At 40.2% G+C, this 18,807-nt stretch overlaps 1 protein-coding gene across 1 annotated transcript in view; it reads right to left on the bottom strand.

Moving 5' to 3' along the window:
- dnah7 (dynein, axonemal, heavy chain 7) overlaps nucleotides 1–18,807 on the bottom strand; it is a 171,193-nt gene that overhangs the window by 56,976 nt on the left and 95,410 nt on the right. The window contains exons 37-46 of the mRNA XM_036561847.1: nucleotides 16,301–16,456; nucleotides 15,697–15,865; nucleotides 14,976–15,102; nucleotides 14,404–14,623; nucleotides 12,907–13,779; nucleotides 11,433–11,662; nucleotides 9,874–10,204; nucleotides 9,178–9,524; nucleotides 6,598–6,778; nucleotides 908–1,093 (exon numbers count right to left, since the gene is read on the bottom strand). Of these exons, the coding sequence (XP_036417740.1) occupies nucleotides 908–1,093; nucleotides 6,598–6,778; nucleotides 9,178–9,524; nucleotides 9,874–10,204; nucleotides 11,433–11,662; nucleotides 12,907–13,779; nucleotides 14,404–14,623; nucleotides 14,976–15,102; nucleotides 15,697–15,865; nucleotides 16,301–16,456 (2,820 nt within the window). The remainder of the gene's footprint in view (nucleotides 1–907; nucleotides 1,094–6,597; nucleotides 6,779–9,177; nucleotides 9,525–9,873; nucleotides 10,205–11,432; nucleotides 11,663–12,906; nucleotides 13,780–14,403; nucleotides 14,624–14,975; nucleotides 15,103–15,696; nucleotides 15,866–16,300; nucleotides 16,457–18,807) is intronic.

Here is an 18,807-nt window from a genome sequence, read left to right as displayed (position 1 = left end):
TAGACAAAAAATAATTGGCTTTAATATTGCAGAAACTGGATGGCATACTCGGTACCATCATTTAAATGCTTCTGGAGAGCTGTCCAGAATAACATTTGGCTCAAGTAGCATGACCATAAGGGACAGTAGGAAGGTTGTGCAATAAGCCAAATGTTGACCCATGAAAAATCAAGGTTCTTGCAATTTTGTGGCATATCTCAGTGACTCACATATAAAGCTTGTGAGGTGAAAGCTACAAGATAGGCTACTGCAGCAACAGAGGTAACAGAGGTGACATTTTTAGCATATGTAGCAGATATGTGTGTGTGTATACAGTACTGAGCAAAAGTCAGAGGCCACCCTTCATTTATTTCTAGTCAAAATGTCCATTAAATGCAAGTTATTAATTTGTCAATAGATATTTCTGAGTAGATTGGAGTAGATTCTGCCCATCCTTCCACTGTGAGAAGACAACTCAACGCTATGGGTCTGAAATTTTGTTTAGCTGTCAAGAAGCCCTCACTGAGAAAAGGAAACAGACACACAAGCTGCTGGTGTTTTCAGAACAATGGACTGACCACCCCAGAGTCCAGATCTCAACATCACTGAATGGGTTTACTTCAGAAAATGCTAAACCAACTTCTAAGACCAAACTTTGGAGGTGTGGCTGCAAATTTCTTTGAGAAACTGAAAGCGGGTCTCCTGAAAAGAATGGAAGCCGTTGTTAAAATAAAAAGTGAGCACAATAAATACTGAAAAAATAACTTATGTTATGTTGAGGCTTCTGCGTAATTTTCAGTTAAACATATTTTCTAAAGCAGTTTTCTGCATTTTTCCTTATGGTGAAAAATGAATCATTTGTACTTAATGGCTGTTGGACTGGAAATTAACTAAATGAAAGGGCAGTGTCTCATTTGTATGTGTGTACCTGTCTGTAACTAGAGGTGAAAGCCCCCAGGTAAGCTACTATAGCAGCTGAGATGAGGATGTCTCCGGTCAGGTTGTTGTAAAGCTCGCCCAGGTGTAGCGCAGTCTCACTCCAGCGTGTCTTCTCTCCCCCCAAACCACCAATCAGCTGCTCTGCCCGCTCCAGCTTCTTACTGCACAGCTCAACCTATAAGAACCAATTAAAGGTTAAGACACATCAAATATATATGCAGATACGGGCCATCAGCTTCAGGTAATGTTCACATCAACCATCAGAATGGGGAAAAAATGTGAACTGTAACTGATTTGGTTGTGGCATAATTGTTGGTGCCAGACGGGCTGGTTTCAGAATTTCTATAACTGCTAATCTCCTAGAATTTTGTAAAGAAAAAACATCCAGTGAGCAGTAATTTTGCGGATGGAAATGCCTGATGTTGATGAGAGAGGTCAATGGAGAATGGCCAGACTGGTTTGAGCTGACTACTGTAACAGAAAGGCTACTGTAACTCAGACAACCACTCTGTACAACTGTGCTGAGCAGAAAAGCATCCCAGAATACACAACATGTCGAACCTTGAGATGGATGGGCTACAACAGCAGAAGACCATGTTGGGATCCACTTCTGTCAGCCCAGAGCAGAAAGCCAATTCTGCAGTGGGCACAGTCTCACCAAAACTGGACAGCTGAAGAAACCCTGATCTGATTAATCCCGCATCTACAATTCGATCAGCCATGTTAGGGGATGTTCCACGGTTTGCAAAGTGGACGTGGCTAAGGATCTAAGGATAGAACTTTCAAAATCAGTTGACCAATAGACACTTAAAGGAATAGTTTGGCAGAAAAAAAACATCTAACTTACCCAATTTTCCACTTTTCCCAGACGTAGTCGATCAACCAAGACACACTTGGAGTCCAAACTGTGCTTTTATAGTTTAGAACCAGAGCTATGAGGCTATAATTGGTAACAAACAGAACTTAAAAGTCACCCAAATAGCCCAAATCATTATTGTAAAAATACATCCCTAAAACGTATCTCAACCCGCTTAAACTGGTTCAAGATCTTCACCAAGGTAGTGCAGATTTGCAATGTGGTTTAGGACACAGTATGACTTACTGTGAGTTGTAAACACAAAGAAACGTGCCCGTATTTTTACAGGAAAAATTTTTAGTTTTTTTAGACTATTGAGTTCCAGTGCTTGTTAGAAATGTTAGCCTCATTGATCCAGTTTTAAAACATAGAAGCAACATTTGGACTTGAAACATGTCTCAGCCAAAACGCTACATCTGGCATAAAAGGGATTTTTTTTTCCTAAAATGTGTACTTTTCAGACACATCCACCTGTGAAAATCTGCCAAAAAAAGAGGCAAAAAAAGATTATTGAGCCAAAAGAAGGGAACCAATCAGCAAAATTCTCTAACAGACAAAAATGAAAATAAAGACAAGGTAAAATTATATTAAACATGATTAGTAGGTTTGGTTAAATTCTTATCGTTTGTATTTGCAAAATTCTTTACAATTTGATACTTAATGTTAAATGTTTTGTTTGTTTTTATTATTTTGTTTTAAAAAAACTGTCTCAAACTCCATTATAAGCCTTTTGACTGAGGTGTTGTAAGGTAAAATAGTCATATTTTCCATAATCTAAGAATTTTTAAGCACTGTGTATGTGAGACAGACGCATATGACTATAGTGAGGCGTGAAAGTGCATTGAAGCATACAACCGCGTCTGTTTTAGAATAGACTCCTCATACTCATGCACTCATGGTGTAGCAAAACAGCTGGTAATAGACAGCGCCCATCCAGCTCAAAAGCTGACTTTTCCTCTTCACCAACAGCCCATGCTGATCCACTAAAAAAGCTGTCATCTTCTCTTCACAAACAGTCTGTGTCTTGCTGATATATATCCATATTCTTGATATTTGTGCCAATTCAAAAAGCAGTGGATAAAAACAGCTCCTGTGCGGAGGTGTGGGAGTCCTACTTCTTTTAAAGATGCCAACAATATGAGAACAATAGTTATTATATGAAGCTCTCACATAGCATGGCATCAAAACTACAGACTGGTGAGTAATTAAAGACAAAATCTACCATGCTTTGTGGCTTGTATGAAAATGCTGAGCAGAAACAGTTGACCTTAATTTTGGATCAATATGGTAAAAGGAAAAATGGCTTTTATTGTAAGTGGATTCATTTTTGGGTCATGGATGGCAGGAACTTCCATCACAAAGACAATAATCTTAATTTAAATATATGAAAAAATGTACTTAATTGAAAGTATGGATATTGTGTCGAAATCCTACTCAGTAAAGAGCGAAAGAATACAGCCCAAAACACACTTGAGTTAAATTAAGAAAGTGAGTGAGATGCTTGGTTATAAAAAAGGCATCTGGGTAAGTCCCAGTCCTATTATGAGCAAGGATGGCTCAAGGCTCGCCACTTTACTAAAAAATGTGTCAGTGAATAAACCAACATTCTAATTGTAAGAATTTTACGTATTTCACCCTCTAAGGTGCATAATATCATCAAAAGATTCAAGGAATCTGGAGAAATCTCTGCAAGGCCAAAAACTACAACTGAATGCCTGTGACCTTCAATCCCTCAGACGGCACTGCATTAAACACTGACATGTTTCTGTGATGAATATCACCACATGTGCTCAGGAATACTTTGACAAACCGTTGTCAATAAACACTGTTCATTGCAGCATACACAAATGCACGTTAACCCTCTGGGGTCTCAGGGCATTTTCTCAATATTCTCCTTTAAAGGCACTTGCATATAACATGATACCCCGTATGTTTCATAATAAAATGCTCCGTTATCTTCGTCGCTACTTTCAAAATACACTTCAGCTGTAACTTCAGCAGCTGTGAACTTCACATGCGTCTCCGAAATGGACTGAATGAAGAATGAACGATTTCCGGCATGATGCACTTCAGTCCTTGGTGATTTCCACCGGTCAGTTTCACACAAAATGTAGATGGACACATGAATCCACTAACTAAACATGGTGAGAGGCAGACGACCTGTATCTCAACCCCTCTTCACAGCCTCATAACTCCAGATGTGAGTCATGTATGATCTGTTTAGAATGTTTGATGGAATGTTTGAACTGCATTTCATCACTGTATTATTGCAAAGATAGCGAAACATTGAATTTGAAACGCGAGTGAGGTCATGGACCACAAAGGGTTAGGACTGTATTTTGCTCAGCGAAAGCCTCATGTCAGCAATGTCGAAAAACACTGCCAACTTCTCCGGATTCATCTGGAAAGGACAGATGCACAGTGGAAACATGTCAAACGTCTTCACTTGGTCAAAGAAGAAAAGAACCATGGAGATTATTACATCATAAAAATAAAAGTTTAAAAGCCAGGGTCTGTCATGGTAAGGGGGGGGGTATTAGTGGGTAACTTGCACATCTGTGATGGCACCATCAAAGCGGAAAGATATGTACACATTTTGGAACAATATATTCTGCCTTCTAGACTATGTCTTCTTCAGGGACGGGTATGTGTAGTTGCATACGATAATATTTAAAGATAAAGAACATTCTGCACGTGTTACAACAGCACAGCTGTGAAATCAGAGAGTGTAGGTGCTAGATTGGCCTGCCTGCAGTCCAGACCTGTCCCACTAAAAATGTGTTTTTGTGCGTCATGAAGTGCATAATGCAACAATGAAGGCCTTGTCCAGTTTTGCAACTGAAGATGGAAGAATGGTAAAAAAAATGTCTGCTTTCAAAACTGGATAAACTGTCTGTCTTCAGTTAGTAAGCGTTTTTAAAAGGAAAGGTGATGCAACACAGTGGCAAACATGCTCCTGTCTCAATTTCTGGGAAAGTAAGACAGGCATCAAATTTGGAATGGGTAATTATATATATACAAAAAAAAAAGAAAAAAAAAACAAAACAAACCATAAAGTTGATAAGGTCAACATTGTGTTTTGGACTGTTTTTAATTCAATACAGGTGAGAATTTACCAATCACTATTTTTCTTAGCATTTTACATACTGTCTAAATTAAGTTTTTGTTCTTAATGTTACTACATATCTATCACACAACATTTTGTTTAGTAATACATTAATTATGAGTAAAAATAAAATTTAGTCAGTAAGTTTAGATATTCATTTATATCTGATTCTTTAATTTATCTAAATATTACATTGTGCTGTGTGTATTAGTATGCAAGTACTGTATGTATGGATATAATGTAAGCTGTTTATCCTTTATGTAAGCCTTCTCCCTTCCTATTATTATAGATTATCCATTACGTTATTGCTGTTATTCATTTCACTGGCTGACAACTCAAATTTCCATTTTTAGTAATCAATATAGCATAATCATAACTGTTACTATAAATCCTTATGGATGGAAGCATTTGGTTTCCCAAAGGGAATAATATTCAGTAGACGGTTGAATGAGTGCCTCTTAAAATTTTCCCTCTAAATCATTGCGATCATTATGATCTGTGATGCATTCAGCAAACTAGGCTGTTACTTTCCTTGCCACGGCCAAATCCTTCCCATTGTGTTGAAACATTTTCCCCTCCGGCCTCGCAGAGATAAAAAAAGCAGCTAAAATACTTTTAAAAGGAGAAAAAGGGAGCTGAATTAAACCTAAACGCTTCCGCCTCACCTCAAAAAGAACATTCAAAGGTAGCGTTCTGGGGGAAGTTTCTGAGTTCGTCCCTGTGCATGTGAGTGCCTGCATGTTCGACATGCTTGGGAGAGCATGGCATAAACAATTTTCCCCATTTGAAGAGGGAAAAACAGACAACCTGAAAAAATAAACACGGCGAGATGAGAGACGAGGGGAAGGGAAGGGGAGGGGACATGAAAGGCAGTGAAATAGGGCAGAAAAAGACAGAAGGCCCTGGTGGTGGTTACCCAAACACCCAGTCGACTGACAGCCAGCCTCCATAGACAAATGAGAACAGTGCGTGTGTGTGTATGCGCAGAGGGTGGGTTCCAAACAAGAGCTTCTCTTTTCCGACTTCAAAGGCTGAACGGCAAGACGCACCGAAGGAAAGTAAACACAAAGAAGAAAAGACAAAACGAAAAAAGACAATGGGGGCGGAAGGGTTCAAATCTTTTGAAGACCAAAATACAAACTAAACTCCTCAGAAAGAAAGGATGTAAACAAAGCTCAGACACAAAGAGCAGAGATCGTTGAAAGGGTGGAATTTGTTGTCAATTAAATATTGCAAAACGGGAACGGTCGATTGCCATCCAAAACTATGTGACATTTGTCTTTTGTCTCTGTAGACTGTAGAAGAAAAAAGAGGAACGGAGGAAGAATGAAAACAAATGATCTGTGCAGCTGCAAAAGAGGAATGCCAAAAAAGAGAATGCTAATCATGTAATCAGCGATGCTAATAACGAAGGCGGTTGGCTTTTGAAAATATGATGTAACATGAATGGAAAAGTGATGCATTGAATTTATGTGTACATCATTTCCACAGGAATCAAATACATTGCATCTACATAATTTTTTCTTTCTGTTTATTTGCTTTTGGCAAAAAATATGTATGTGATATTCTTATGCATGTTGAAATTATGTGCATATTTGAATCAAATAAATTCACTCGAGGCTGGACCAAAACTGTGGCCCTTTATGTGGGTTATTGACACTCACTAACATCCGCCACTCAATCTAAAAGGTACCGTTTGAATGATGCACCCACTGACCTGATTCTCCAGGTCCGCCTTTTTGTTCTTGTTTGCCTCCAGGGTCTCCTGCAGCTTGGCAAGTTTCTCCTGGACCTCCTTCAAAGCTGCCTGCTTCTTCTGGAGGCTCTCCATAGCCACCTTCAGCTCGCCCTCCGCCTGTGCCAGCTTCTCTTTCTTGGGGGCCACTACTTTAGCAACCCTGAGATAGAGAACAATGGAAAAACAAGTCTTTACAAGACAGTGCAGGCTCTGCTGAATGGTTGAAAGTGATGAGGTATTATTACAATAGCAGTGTTTCTTTTAAAGTTTACTTTCTCTTGCTTTGTCAGTGTTTCAGTGCAGACAGGTGAAAAATCTGAATAAATGAGTGGAGAAATAGCACACCTATCAGATGCTTCCTGTCAGATGTGTTGCATTATCTAATTAAGCAATCAACACCTTACCATGCTCTGTGGCAAGCCTGGAAATGCTGGGAAGGCCTATCTGACCTCAATTTTGGATGAAGAGGAACTGACTTTAAAAGAGTGTCTTTGGTTCATTATGGCGGAATGACCTTCCATCTCAAAGAACTGCTCAACTGGCCATTGTTTCAAAAGGAACAGTGACTACAGTAAATCTGTGGGAAGGGCATCAGTAAACAGGGTTGGTAATTGTGGCCAAAACTGCACATTCAATGGCTGTGATGCTCATGAATTAGTGTGAAATGCAAAGGCAGGTGTTGCTCAGGTTACTGAGATCGTCAGTGCAGAATGTGATCGAACTGTCTGCATTAAACAGTCCATCCACAACTACACACACACAGAGATGTTACAGTAGAGCTGCAGTGCATTAGCCCCTCATTACAAAGATGAATGACCATCTGAAAGGTCAATGGTGTTAAACCATCAGCACTGTCTTCTCCAGAGATGTGGAAAACAGTGACCTGGTCAGATGAGTCATCCTCCACCATGTTCTCCACGAGTGGGAGAGTGCATGTGCAGTGTACACCTGGAGAACAATACAGGCCTGAATGCTGAAGCCCTGCAGTGAGGGGGCCAATGGCTCTTTCATGCTTTGGGGGGCTTTTTGCTGACATGGTGTAGGTCCATTTGTCTCCTTAGAGGCAAGGGTCACTGCAAATCTGTACAGTTATTCTGACTAATCACATTTATCCTATGACGAAACATCTCTATGTCTCTTCCAGTATGATGACACACGAGAGATCATTGAAAGGTTTTATGAGTATGTATATACCAGATCTCAGTCTAACTGAACATCTGTGGGAGATTTTGGAGCAATGTGTTAGATAGCGCTCTCCATAACCATCATCAAATACCAACTGAGGGAATATCTTCTGGTAGAATGTTGTTCCATCCCTCTAGTATAGTTCCAGAGAAAGTAGAATTTATACCATGGTGCACTGAAGCTGTTCTGGCAGATCGTGGTGGCTCAACGCCTTACTAAGACACTTTATATTGATTTTTCCTTTGTCAACTATGTGTAGGTTTTTTAATATCTAAAGTCTTAAATAGTAAATAATTATAATCCATCCTTGCTTATCTTTTTATGGAAACTCATTTTTTTCCCCACATATGACTGCATCACCTGTTTAAGATGTTTTTTGAACATTATACAATGTTCCTACAAAAGGAAAGAAAATAGCACAAAGAAAAGGCTTATATAAACAGAAGTCCAAACCTTTCACTGTTAATATTTTAGTAGAACCATATTAGTGTACTGAGAAACAGTTATACTTATGATAGCTTTGTACACTCTCAGTATCATACTGTGCAGACAGTCTGCAGATGGCACTTACTATACATGGTTTCTCAAACTCTGTGATCATTCGTACACCCCTCAATTAGAAATCTGCTGGGATCTAGCTACACTGGCAACATTTACTGGCTGTTTCCACAAAAGAGAAAGTACCAAAAAATAAGCGTTTAGAGTGCAGAGTCAATCCTTAGAGTCATTACTGTTGTTTTGCTCTACTATTTATACCCAATTGCATAATTGTCTATTTTAAATAATTAATTGTATAGCTATTTAAGGAATTACATTACAATTTCTATTTTGTATTTGCAGGTTCAGGACTGAAATTCTGAGTTTTTTTCTGTTTGTTTCATTGTAAAAAATGACAGAACTATAGCAAAATTAAGAAGGATCATAAAATGTCTCCTCTTCTGCTTACATTTGTACGCCCCTGGTTTAATTCCATGTTTTTTTTATTTCCTACATGATAACTTATTCTCTACAGAGAACACACTTCTGCACATTTTAATCCACAATTACTGTTAATTTGAGTTTAAAATATTGGAAAAAATGGCATGTTTTATATTTTAGGTTTTATTTTTTCCAATATGTTAAACTCACTAAACTCATTGTGCATTAAAATGTGCAGAAGCATGTACTCTAGAGGTTGTGTCAACTTATTTTTACTTAGAAAATCAAAATACATGTAATTTGAAGTGGGGTGTTCAATCTTTTGCGTACAACTATATATAGATAACTGTTTATGTTTAAACAATTTTTCCACATATAAATAAATAATATAAAATTACCACCATACTTTTATCGACTATGATAATGCTTCAAATGCATTAAATTTCCTAAACTCACTTGTCGTAGGAGTCCATTGCACAGACCCATTTACAGAGACCTTCGGCAGCAGTGGAGGCTGTTCGAATCTTCTCAGGCACAAAGTCAGGATTGGTGATGTATTTGTTGCGGATGATGGTCATGTAGGCCGGTGGGATGTTATCTTTGTTGTATTCATGCAGACTCTGAAGGAACTTCATGTCACCCAAAAGCTTCTTGGCTGGGCCCCAGAAGTCCTCCACCTTTTTGCCGGAGCCAGAGGGATCTGGGATTCGGTCAGGTTTGATGCCCTTCAGGATGCAGATTGCTTCCATCACAAGCTTGACACCAGCTGGAGGACTCTTCATAGACTTTACCACTGTGATGTCCTACAGATTGGGCCATAGTGTAAGTTAAAAGTATTATTTTTTATATTTTCACCTACAGCATTATGTAAAACAGTAATACACGCATATAGGTTACAAATATATATATATGTTACAAATACACTGGACTCTTCACCTCTTGTCAGAAATGCAAGCACACCCATGAAAAGTTTGGGGGCAACTTGTTCAACTCGTTGGGCCTTGAACAACTCATTAGGACTGGTTAGGCAGGTCAAGAATAGTCATTGGGAATTATCAGCTGATGAAAATTCTAGACAGTAAAAATTCTCTGACTCTTCAAATACTCAACAACCACGAGCTTATAGGAGTATGTATGTGTGTGTTTCTCTACCTGTGGGGTGAGCGTATCGAGTGCAGCAAGAGCTGACTCCAGGATGGGCAGGGCTACAGCCAGGTCCGCATCACATTCATCTTTGATGGCCTTGGCAGCCATGGCCTGCTCATTGGCCACTGCTTCGTCCACCCGCACCACTTTTTCTGTCTTGGCCACCTCCTCAGACTCATGCTTGATCACCACCATCATCTCGTCAACCTCTTTGCTGGCCACGCGGAGCTGAGGCTGAAGAGCCTCCAGCTCCACTTGCATGGTGGCCACCTGAGCAGAGGCTGATTCCAGTTTCTCCAGGCCCACCTCGTACCGCTGCTTCAGCTTCATCACCTCACTGCCAAAGACAAGGAAATAGCACGTTAATGTCAGGGTCATCTCTTTAGAAACATTACATCATACTAAACTATGTCACTGATTTACTAAGATCTCAAATAAACAGCACTAGTGTAGTAGCTTGAGCTTCTAGTGAATGACCATCTTGTGTGTGAATTTCAAAGAATAATTGCGTATACTACAAAAAAACTGAAGGAAACCCTATTTATTAAATGTGCAAATTGTTCTTGATAGTTATGGCAAGTTTACATTCGTTGAATAAAAATTGAAGTATATACTGATTGGCCACTTCAAGTACACCTCCTTGTATCTACACTCATTATCTACACTGCTGTGTCTCATCCACTTGTACCAGTGCAATACACTCTTACAGTGTCACTGCAGTGCTGAGTCTGTGGTGGACCTGTTGGGCGTCCTGATTGAAGAACAGGGTGAATGGGGGCCAACAAAGTATCCAGAGAAACAGATGGACTACAATCTGTAACTGAAGAACTACAAAGTGCATCTATACAGCAGATGGAGCTGATAAAATGGACAATGAGTGTAGAAACAAAGAGGTGTACTAAATGAAGTAGCTGGCTAGTGCACACTGTATGTCTAAAAGTTTAGTTCTGGATCACAAACTCATCCCAAAGGTATTGGATGGAGCACCATCACTCCAAAAAACACAGTTCCACTGCTCCACAGCCCAATGAATGGTGACCTTAGGCTCACATGCAGCCCCCGAGCATCCTATTCTACTGACAGTGCTTTCTATGGAGATCATACAAGCAATAAGGGCACCTTAAATAAGCTGAATTTACTAACTAGAAGGGGTGTCCAAATTTGTTTGGACATATAGTGCACATCTAGACTGATCAGCTCAGCAGAGGTTACCTAGTTTTCAGGCTAAGAAGCTAACATTTTCAGAGTTTGCCTTTAAAATATATGTTACCTAAATGTCTATTACAACATTCAGCAGGCTGGAGCTCCCATAAGTAGCATTAACCTCAGTGTGGGATGGTAATGTGAATGTATACCACTGTTAGCTTGGTGTAAATATTCAACATAACATGCAAATCCCACAGGTGTGCTAGCAAATTAGCATTTTCATGCTGGTGGTAATGCCTGTATACGTTTGGACATACGGTGTGTATTTTTGATCATGTCACTTACACTCTCGACCAACTAACTCTCTACAAGAAAGAAAACAAACCATACAGCCAGTTCCAGACACTGAAGAACCTTACGTTCTCTTGCGTTCCAGCAGAACTTTGAAGGTGGAAATGAGCTCCAAGTAGGAGGTGGGTGTGACGTAGTTGTACCGCTGCAACTCATTGAGAAAGCGTGCTGAGAGATTGATGGTGGAGGTGTGGAAGCTCTGACACATGTCGATGCAGCCCGCGCGAGTGTCATCCGTCATCTCAATATCCTCCAAGAAGCGAGAAGCCACTGCCTGCAGAGCATCTTCAGGCCAGCTCTTAAGGGAAAAATACAAGAAAGGCGGTACAACAAGGCACTCAGTGGTCATGGTGTTCATTTGAGAGTAAAGAGATGAGGGAGTGGTATAAAATCATAAATCTAGGGTCCTTAGCTAAAGCCCACTTCTGCTCATGCAGGACCTCAGTCCAGCAAGATTTGGTGATTTCCTGGCTCAAATACACCTCATTTAAGTTTAAGCAGTTATTACCAGGTTTAGTTGGTGTTTGAACAAGAAAATCACCAACTGTGTTGGACTTTGGCCTGGATCTGGATAGGGTCAACTCCAATGTTCCTGGGGTTCTATGGTTCCAGCACCCTTTATTTTCTCATTGAAATGTCTAGAAAACAGCCCTCTGGTTTCTCTCAAAGTTTTTTGAGTTTTTCTTGCCACTGTTGCAGTTGGCTTGCTCATTCGAGCCTTTCACTCAGATTTTCTGTACAGCTGCTTTTCAACTGGGGTCTTTGTAAAAAAGCACTATATAAGTAAATTTTGTATTTCATTGAATTTCCATGAATTTTGAATTCAAAATTCCATGGGAAATGCTCTATGTTCCCATGTTACAATTATATTTCCTCAACATTAAACACCTATACCTTATGTATATGCTCTTTCCAAATAGACTCCCTTATTAAAAATCACTCTAAGCAAACAAGAAGAATATGTTCAGTGACAGCAGCATTTAACAGTTTGTAGTTATAATTATATTTTGAACTTTACAATATAAACAACTTGTGAAGCATTACCAAAGTCAGCATTCGTGCAAGCAGTGGAATCTTTGAGCACTTTCTCATCCTTGTCAACTTGCCTTCACCATTTCCCCAAACCCGAGACCTCACCATCTGAAGTCTGTTACTTAATTCTGTTAACTTGTTAGGGCTACTCAACTAGCAACAACAAAAAGAAGGTAAGTGCACCACACAAAGCAATTAGTTAAAAAGCTTATGTATACTACACTTAGTTTAAATTACAAAAAACATTACTTTCTGTTCTCTGACATTACAGATGACCTTATCATATTGAGGTAGGATGTATCACATAAAGAGCTGAACACAGAGTCCTGGAAACATAGGTACACTCCCCTTTGGTTACCTCTATTCAGTATATTCAGTGCATTTTAAAATAAGGATCTAAATGTTGTGACATTCAAAGATTCATTCAAAATAAATACTGATTTGCAGTCCTCTGAGAATCCTTGCAATAGATGGTACCAGGGTCCACTGTGAAAGAAATTTGGTCCTCACCTGGAACCAGTCTATGGTGCAGCAGTTGATAAGGGCGGGGAAACGTCGCAAACGGCCTCTGAAAGTGTCTCCTATGGGACTCATAGCAAGAACCACATGCAGCTGGCTGCGGCAGCGCTCAAGAAACATGTTGAAAAGTGCCAACGGGCTTCCATCTGTCTGCTTGTCCCGCTCCCGCTGGCGGTCCAGGACTCGCATGCGCTCACAGATCTCCTGCTTCTCGTCAACAGCAAAGAGGTTGGGCACCTCCCCTGTGTTGAGCAGGTTGCTGACATCTTCCAGGAAGGACTCCATCTTGATCTGGGTGTCGGTGAAGAGGAAGACTCCATGGGTGTCGCCGAATGTAGACTTGCGCAGGATGAGCTTGAGATCATCACGCCACTCAGCTGTGCCATAACTTTTTGAGATTTCCACTTGGAAGAGCTCAGCCTCGGCCATGTGGGCGGCCAGGCGGGTGAGGGATTGTCGACCACTTCCCCCGACACCCACCAGGAGCGCATGACCACGAGGCTGCTTGAGGACACGGGAGATCCTGCAGACGTGTTCGATGGCGAAACGGAAGAGTACCAGGTTCATGGGTGCCTTGCTGACATTGTTGAACTCCTCCAGGTGGGACTCCACCACCTGACGCAGCTGGTCCAGGTCACCCACCTCGCGGTAGCTGCGGTCTTCGCCCTTGGGGTCGTGGAAGTCGCAGAACATGAGGCTGCGCAGGTCGTCTTCTGTCACACAGCCATCTGAATCGAAATCCAGGTGCTTGAAAAGCTCGTGGAAGTCTTCCTTAAGCTGGGACTGGCAGACCTCTTGCAAGAAATCTACCATCCAGGTGCGGTCAGATGGGTGGACCAAACGGTCATAATAGACCCTCTGCACCTAAGATAATGCAAGTACAACATCTTTTCAGAGCTGGGAGCTTGTCTATCAAAAGAATAATTCTTCCATCATTACAAAAACTAAAACAGAACCTAATTATATATGAATAAATTTCACTTTGATGGTTCATGCTTAGAAGTCCAATGTTATTACTATCATTTTGCTATATTATTTACATGTAATTACATAATTACATCATAAATGATACATAAGTACATAAGGAATTACATTTATATTCAGATAACAGGTTTGAGACTGCACTTCATACTTTCAATAATTAAAAAAACATTGAAAAAATTAAAAGGAAAATTTTCCTTCCACAACACAAGACTTTACACACGATAGCTGTTCTGCAAATTCAAATTATGATAAAGTATCTTCTTTTCCACTTACGAATTTAAATGTGATATCGATGTCAAGTTTTGAATCCACACTTTTAACAAAATCTCTTTGCTTGATTAAATGAGCTACGAGTGAGAAATAATTAACATAAAATTACAACATGTATAATCATCAGCGAAAAAGAATTAAACTACATTTTACTTGTTTAGCTCTTAAACCCCACAGTAAAGCCAAGCACCAGTGTTGTATAGCTTTTACAATGTGGTTGAGTAAGAAAATTACCTCATGCACCCAAAGGCGTTTAATAGCTTTAGGGTCATCTGCAGTCTCTGGACGAGATAAGCAAACGCCCTGGATGACACGGGAGAAATCTCGCAGGTTGAAGAGATAATGGGATTTGGCAGGTGTGGGCAGCAAGTTCTTTGTGGCTTCCTGATAAACGGCCATGGTAGCGGCAACTACCAGAGAGGTAAGGCTAGCAAAGGGCTTTGGAAAAGGAAGTCTGAGAACAAGAGCAAGAGCATTTGCTTATTTCAGGAGTTTTTCTAAAGCATGAAAGGAACACATGACCCAACATGCTGGGTTGACTACCAAAGAAAGAGAAGTCCAGTTAGCATGATCTCTTTTGCACAATGCTACCTGACTCCTACAAGCGTGCTTTCATTATTAGCAATCTCTGAATTATGAGTATTCCTATAACCTGCTTCTAAATTGATCATATAATAACTTGAAACACATCATATAGACATGGCGACAAAGCAAGAAAAGTACTATTGCATTTTTAGATCTGAGGGAAAACAAAAAATGACTATTTTACTATTACTATATCACTAATTGGAACACATCACATTTACCGTATGGTCAAGTGCCAGTTCAGGATCCTGGAGAAGATGGTGTACATGGTTTTCTCATCAAATTCATTGATTGTCACTGTGTTAAAATGGCGTAGGAAGCGAGGTGTCACTGGGTTCCTCCCACCACCTGACCATGACAAAAATTTAAGAGCATATTAGAGAATATTAGAGAATCAGGGACAGACTTTCATTGGGCTATAGTTGGGTACAGACAATTTTGTCAGGTTGGGACAGAATTTTGTCTGGCTATGGTCAGGTAGGGACAGGCTTTTTCTGGGATGGGACAGAATTTTGTGGGGCTATAGTTGAGCAAAGACAGAATATTGTTGGATTTGGGCAGAATTTGGTCAGGTTGATACAGACTTTTTCAGGTTTATTGTCATGTAGGGAACAGAATTTTGCTGGGCTGAGACAGAATCTCATCAGGTTGGGACAGAATTTTGTTGGCCTACAGTCAGGAAGAGAATTTTCTCAAGTTGGGATATAATTTTATTGGGCTACAGTAAGGGACAGAATCGTGTCAGGTTGGCATATCATTTTGTAGGGCTAGAATTTTGTCAGGCTACAGTGGAGTTTGGGCAGAATTTAGTTAGGCTACAGTTGGGTTACAATTCAAAACCTGCTATGGGCTGGCTTGGGCCAGACCAGGCTAGGTGCTGGGGGCTTTATTCAGGTTTGCATCAAAATTTCAGTCCTGATTAAATATCTAATTTAGACTCACCAGGGGGCCCCATTGCACACATGATCTGAATGTCCACCAGGTTGATCATGGAGCAGTCCTTCAGGTCATACCAGTTCCAGTGGTCCAACCACTGACGTAAAAGCTCCACGGGTGGCTGTGCCCCGTAAGTCTCCCTTGCCGGCATGTTCACATCATCCACAAACACCACCTAAAGAACAAACGTGTACATGTTCATCATTTTATTCTGAAAATAATGGGATTTCTTTCAAATTTCAATCATCAGTGATGCCATTCTGTTTTGACACTGGCTGTATGAGTACATGCTGGATGTATGTAAACAGTAATGAAACACCAGACGCACACAGACATATCAAATAGATACAAGGCAACATGTTAAAACTTATAATAGAACTTAGCAGCTATAGTAGTGTACTGCTGTTGGTATCATGTAAATACATGTAGATATGAGTGATCACAAAGAAGTAAATGCTTTCATCTCATTCCACATTGATGGCACAGATTAGAATAGAAAGACGTTATTATAGACCATGACAGAGGCTTGTAGCAGTAGAAATTAAAATAGATTGTAACTTATACTGCACTTTATAATTAGGATGTATTATAATGGATGATAATAGCACACCGTTTTCTTTCCCAGAGGTGGGCCGAACACTCCTTTGCGCCTCTTATCCAGCTTGGACATGATGATGTTCTGGGTTTGAGCAGCTGTGGTTTGAGCTGAAAAGTTGATTAGCAGAGGGTTGTACACATCCTTGTTCAGATGATTCAACAAGAAGTCCTGTGGAGTGTAGAAGATGTTAAATTAAACGCATCAGCAGGGTGCAGAGCACAAGGTCTATAATCATCATCTACTTTATTAGAAACACCAACCTTGTACTTCCACTCACTTGCTAAATTCACGAATGGTCAGTTTCTGGCCACTGTGGACCAAGCATTATTTGGGTAATGGACCACTGCTAGGCTAAGAGTGGTTCACCAGCCAAATATTTACAGCTGAGAGCAGATCTTTGGCCAGAAATTGACCAGTGATGAAAGCCAATGGGATGGCTAACACAAACTGCAACTGTGCACCAGCTAAGTGGAGCTTGAAGGTAGGTGTTTCTAATAAAGCATATATAGAACATAGAACACAAGGTTTGCCTGACCAAACATTCACATTAATGTACATACATTCAAAAATAGTACAGTTCATGACAAAACCCTTTTGCAGCATATTTCAGAGATTAGTCAACAAATGTTTAGCCGCAGTTAGCGACAAAATACCCAGGAAATACAATCTAATGAGAGCATTATTGCTTCGAATGCCAGCTGACACAGTATTTACATCCAAGTTCTTGCAGTTGGAATCATTTTTATCTGACGCCCTTAAGGAACAAACAGTAATAACACATAACAGATACAAACAGCCTACATTTTCATGGGTCAAATCGGTGACGGCCAAAAAAGCACAAATCTCTGCGATCAGATCGAATTCTTTGAAAAGACCAAATCCTGTATTCCAGTTCTTGGAACAGGTTGTTAGAAGTTAAGCATGTGACACATAGTGTCTCTTTAATCACTCGAAGGCCTCTGAAAGCACACTCGTCTGATAAATGGTGTGATTTCACATTCGCCTCCTCAACCAGGGAGATGAAGTCATCTGCACCTGCGAGGCGATTCAGCCGCTGAATAAGAAGCCCGGAACTTTTTTCTTCTCTTCCAGCCTTCAACTCTTTTTACATCAGTGCTTAATGCAAGTGGGACACTTTAAATATATTAATGACAAAGCCTCAGCTCTCTCTGTGTGTGAATAGATGAATCAGAGAGAGCGAATAAGTGGAACATGAGTGAGAAATGCTGAGTGCCTATTGATTCACAAGGATGAAGATTCTTTAAATGTGACTGCTTAACGATTGTGATTGCTTATTGACTTAAACGCATTCCTGTGAACATGTGATCACCCCCTTTCACCCTTGCCAATTTTAGTGCACGATTTCTATTTATTTACTGAGGTTAACATATTGGAAAAAAATAAAAGATAAAATACAAAATGCCATAACTTTTGCACAGGCCACAGTTTATGACTTGTTTCCAACATGTTAAATTTAGTACATAAGCAGTAATGTATGCATTAAAATGTGCATTAAACATGTGTTCTCTGGAGAGGATATGTTAACTTATGTTAACTTAACAAACATAAGGAACTTGACCAGGTGTGCCCAAACCTTTGCACACGACTATGTGTATACACTGTAGTACCTCATGCAGACTATTGGAGATTACTTAACAACTTTAGGCTTTGTTCACACAGCAGGTAAAAGTGGCCCAAATCCAATCTTTTTCTTCATATGCAACACAAATGTGTCATCTGTGTGTCAGTGTGAACAGCAAAAAGCACACCGAATCTGACATTTTCAATTCTGATTTGAGACGCTTTCGTATGTGGTACTGAAATACAATACGTATCCGATATGCGGCAAAACGACTCTGAATCTGCAGATCGGAATTCATGCGACTTTGTCATAATTCCGCGCTGCTGAGACTTCATAAACATTTAGGCTGATGTTTCTGTACCAAAAAATTAGAAGGCACTTTTCGCAACCACTCTGTGTTTGAAGAGATTCCAGAAGAACTGACCGAAGGCAGCCATATGAGGGCTAGGGTGCAGCGTCAAATAACAGTAAAACTCTGAAAGCAGAGGTTAAAGAATCCGAGGACACAAACCAAAGAAGTGCCCTTTTTACGGTGAGCTGGAACACATTCTGTGTGATGAGCCCAGCTGTCATTCGGTGAAGCTTAATGATCCTCCTGTGATGCTGGCGAAGATAAAACTGAAGCTGCGGGAGCGACTCGTGTTCATTGGAGATCATGATTGTTTACCTCTGGATGAGCCACGTGAAGAAACGTGAAGCATTGTTCTTTTGCACATGCTGGTCAGTTTAGGAGCGTGATCCGTTTCATACTAATGCCGCACATAGATCACATTTAAAAGATAATGTGAATGGCCAAACAAAAAAATCGGATTTGGTGAGAAAATCAGATTCGGGCCACTTTTACCTGCAGTGTAAACGTAGCCTTAGATTCCATTACTTGTTAGCTATGTGAGCCTCTTAGCTCCAGTGCAAAACGTAAAGAAGAATAACTTTGGGC

Source organism: Colossoma macropomum, unplaced genomic scaffold (genome assembly GCF_904425465.1).
Source record: "Colossoma macropomum unplaced genomic scaffold, Colossoma_macropomum, whole genome shotgun sequence".
NCBI classification, from domain to species: Eukaryota; Metazoa; Chordata; class Actinopteri; order Characiformes; family Serrasalmidae; genus Colossoma; species Colossoma macropomum.
This window is presented reverse-complemented; position numbering and strand designations above follow the sequence as displayed.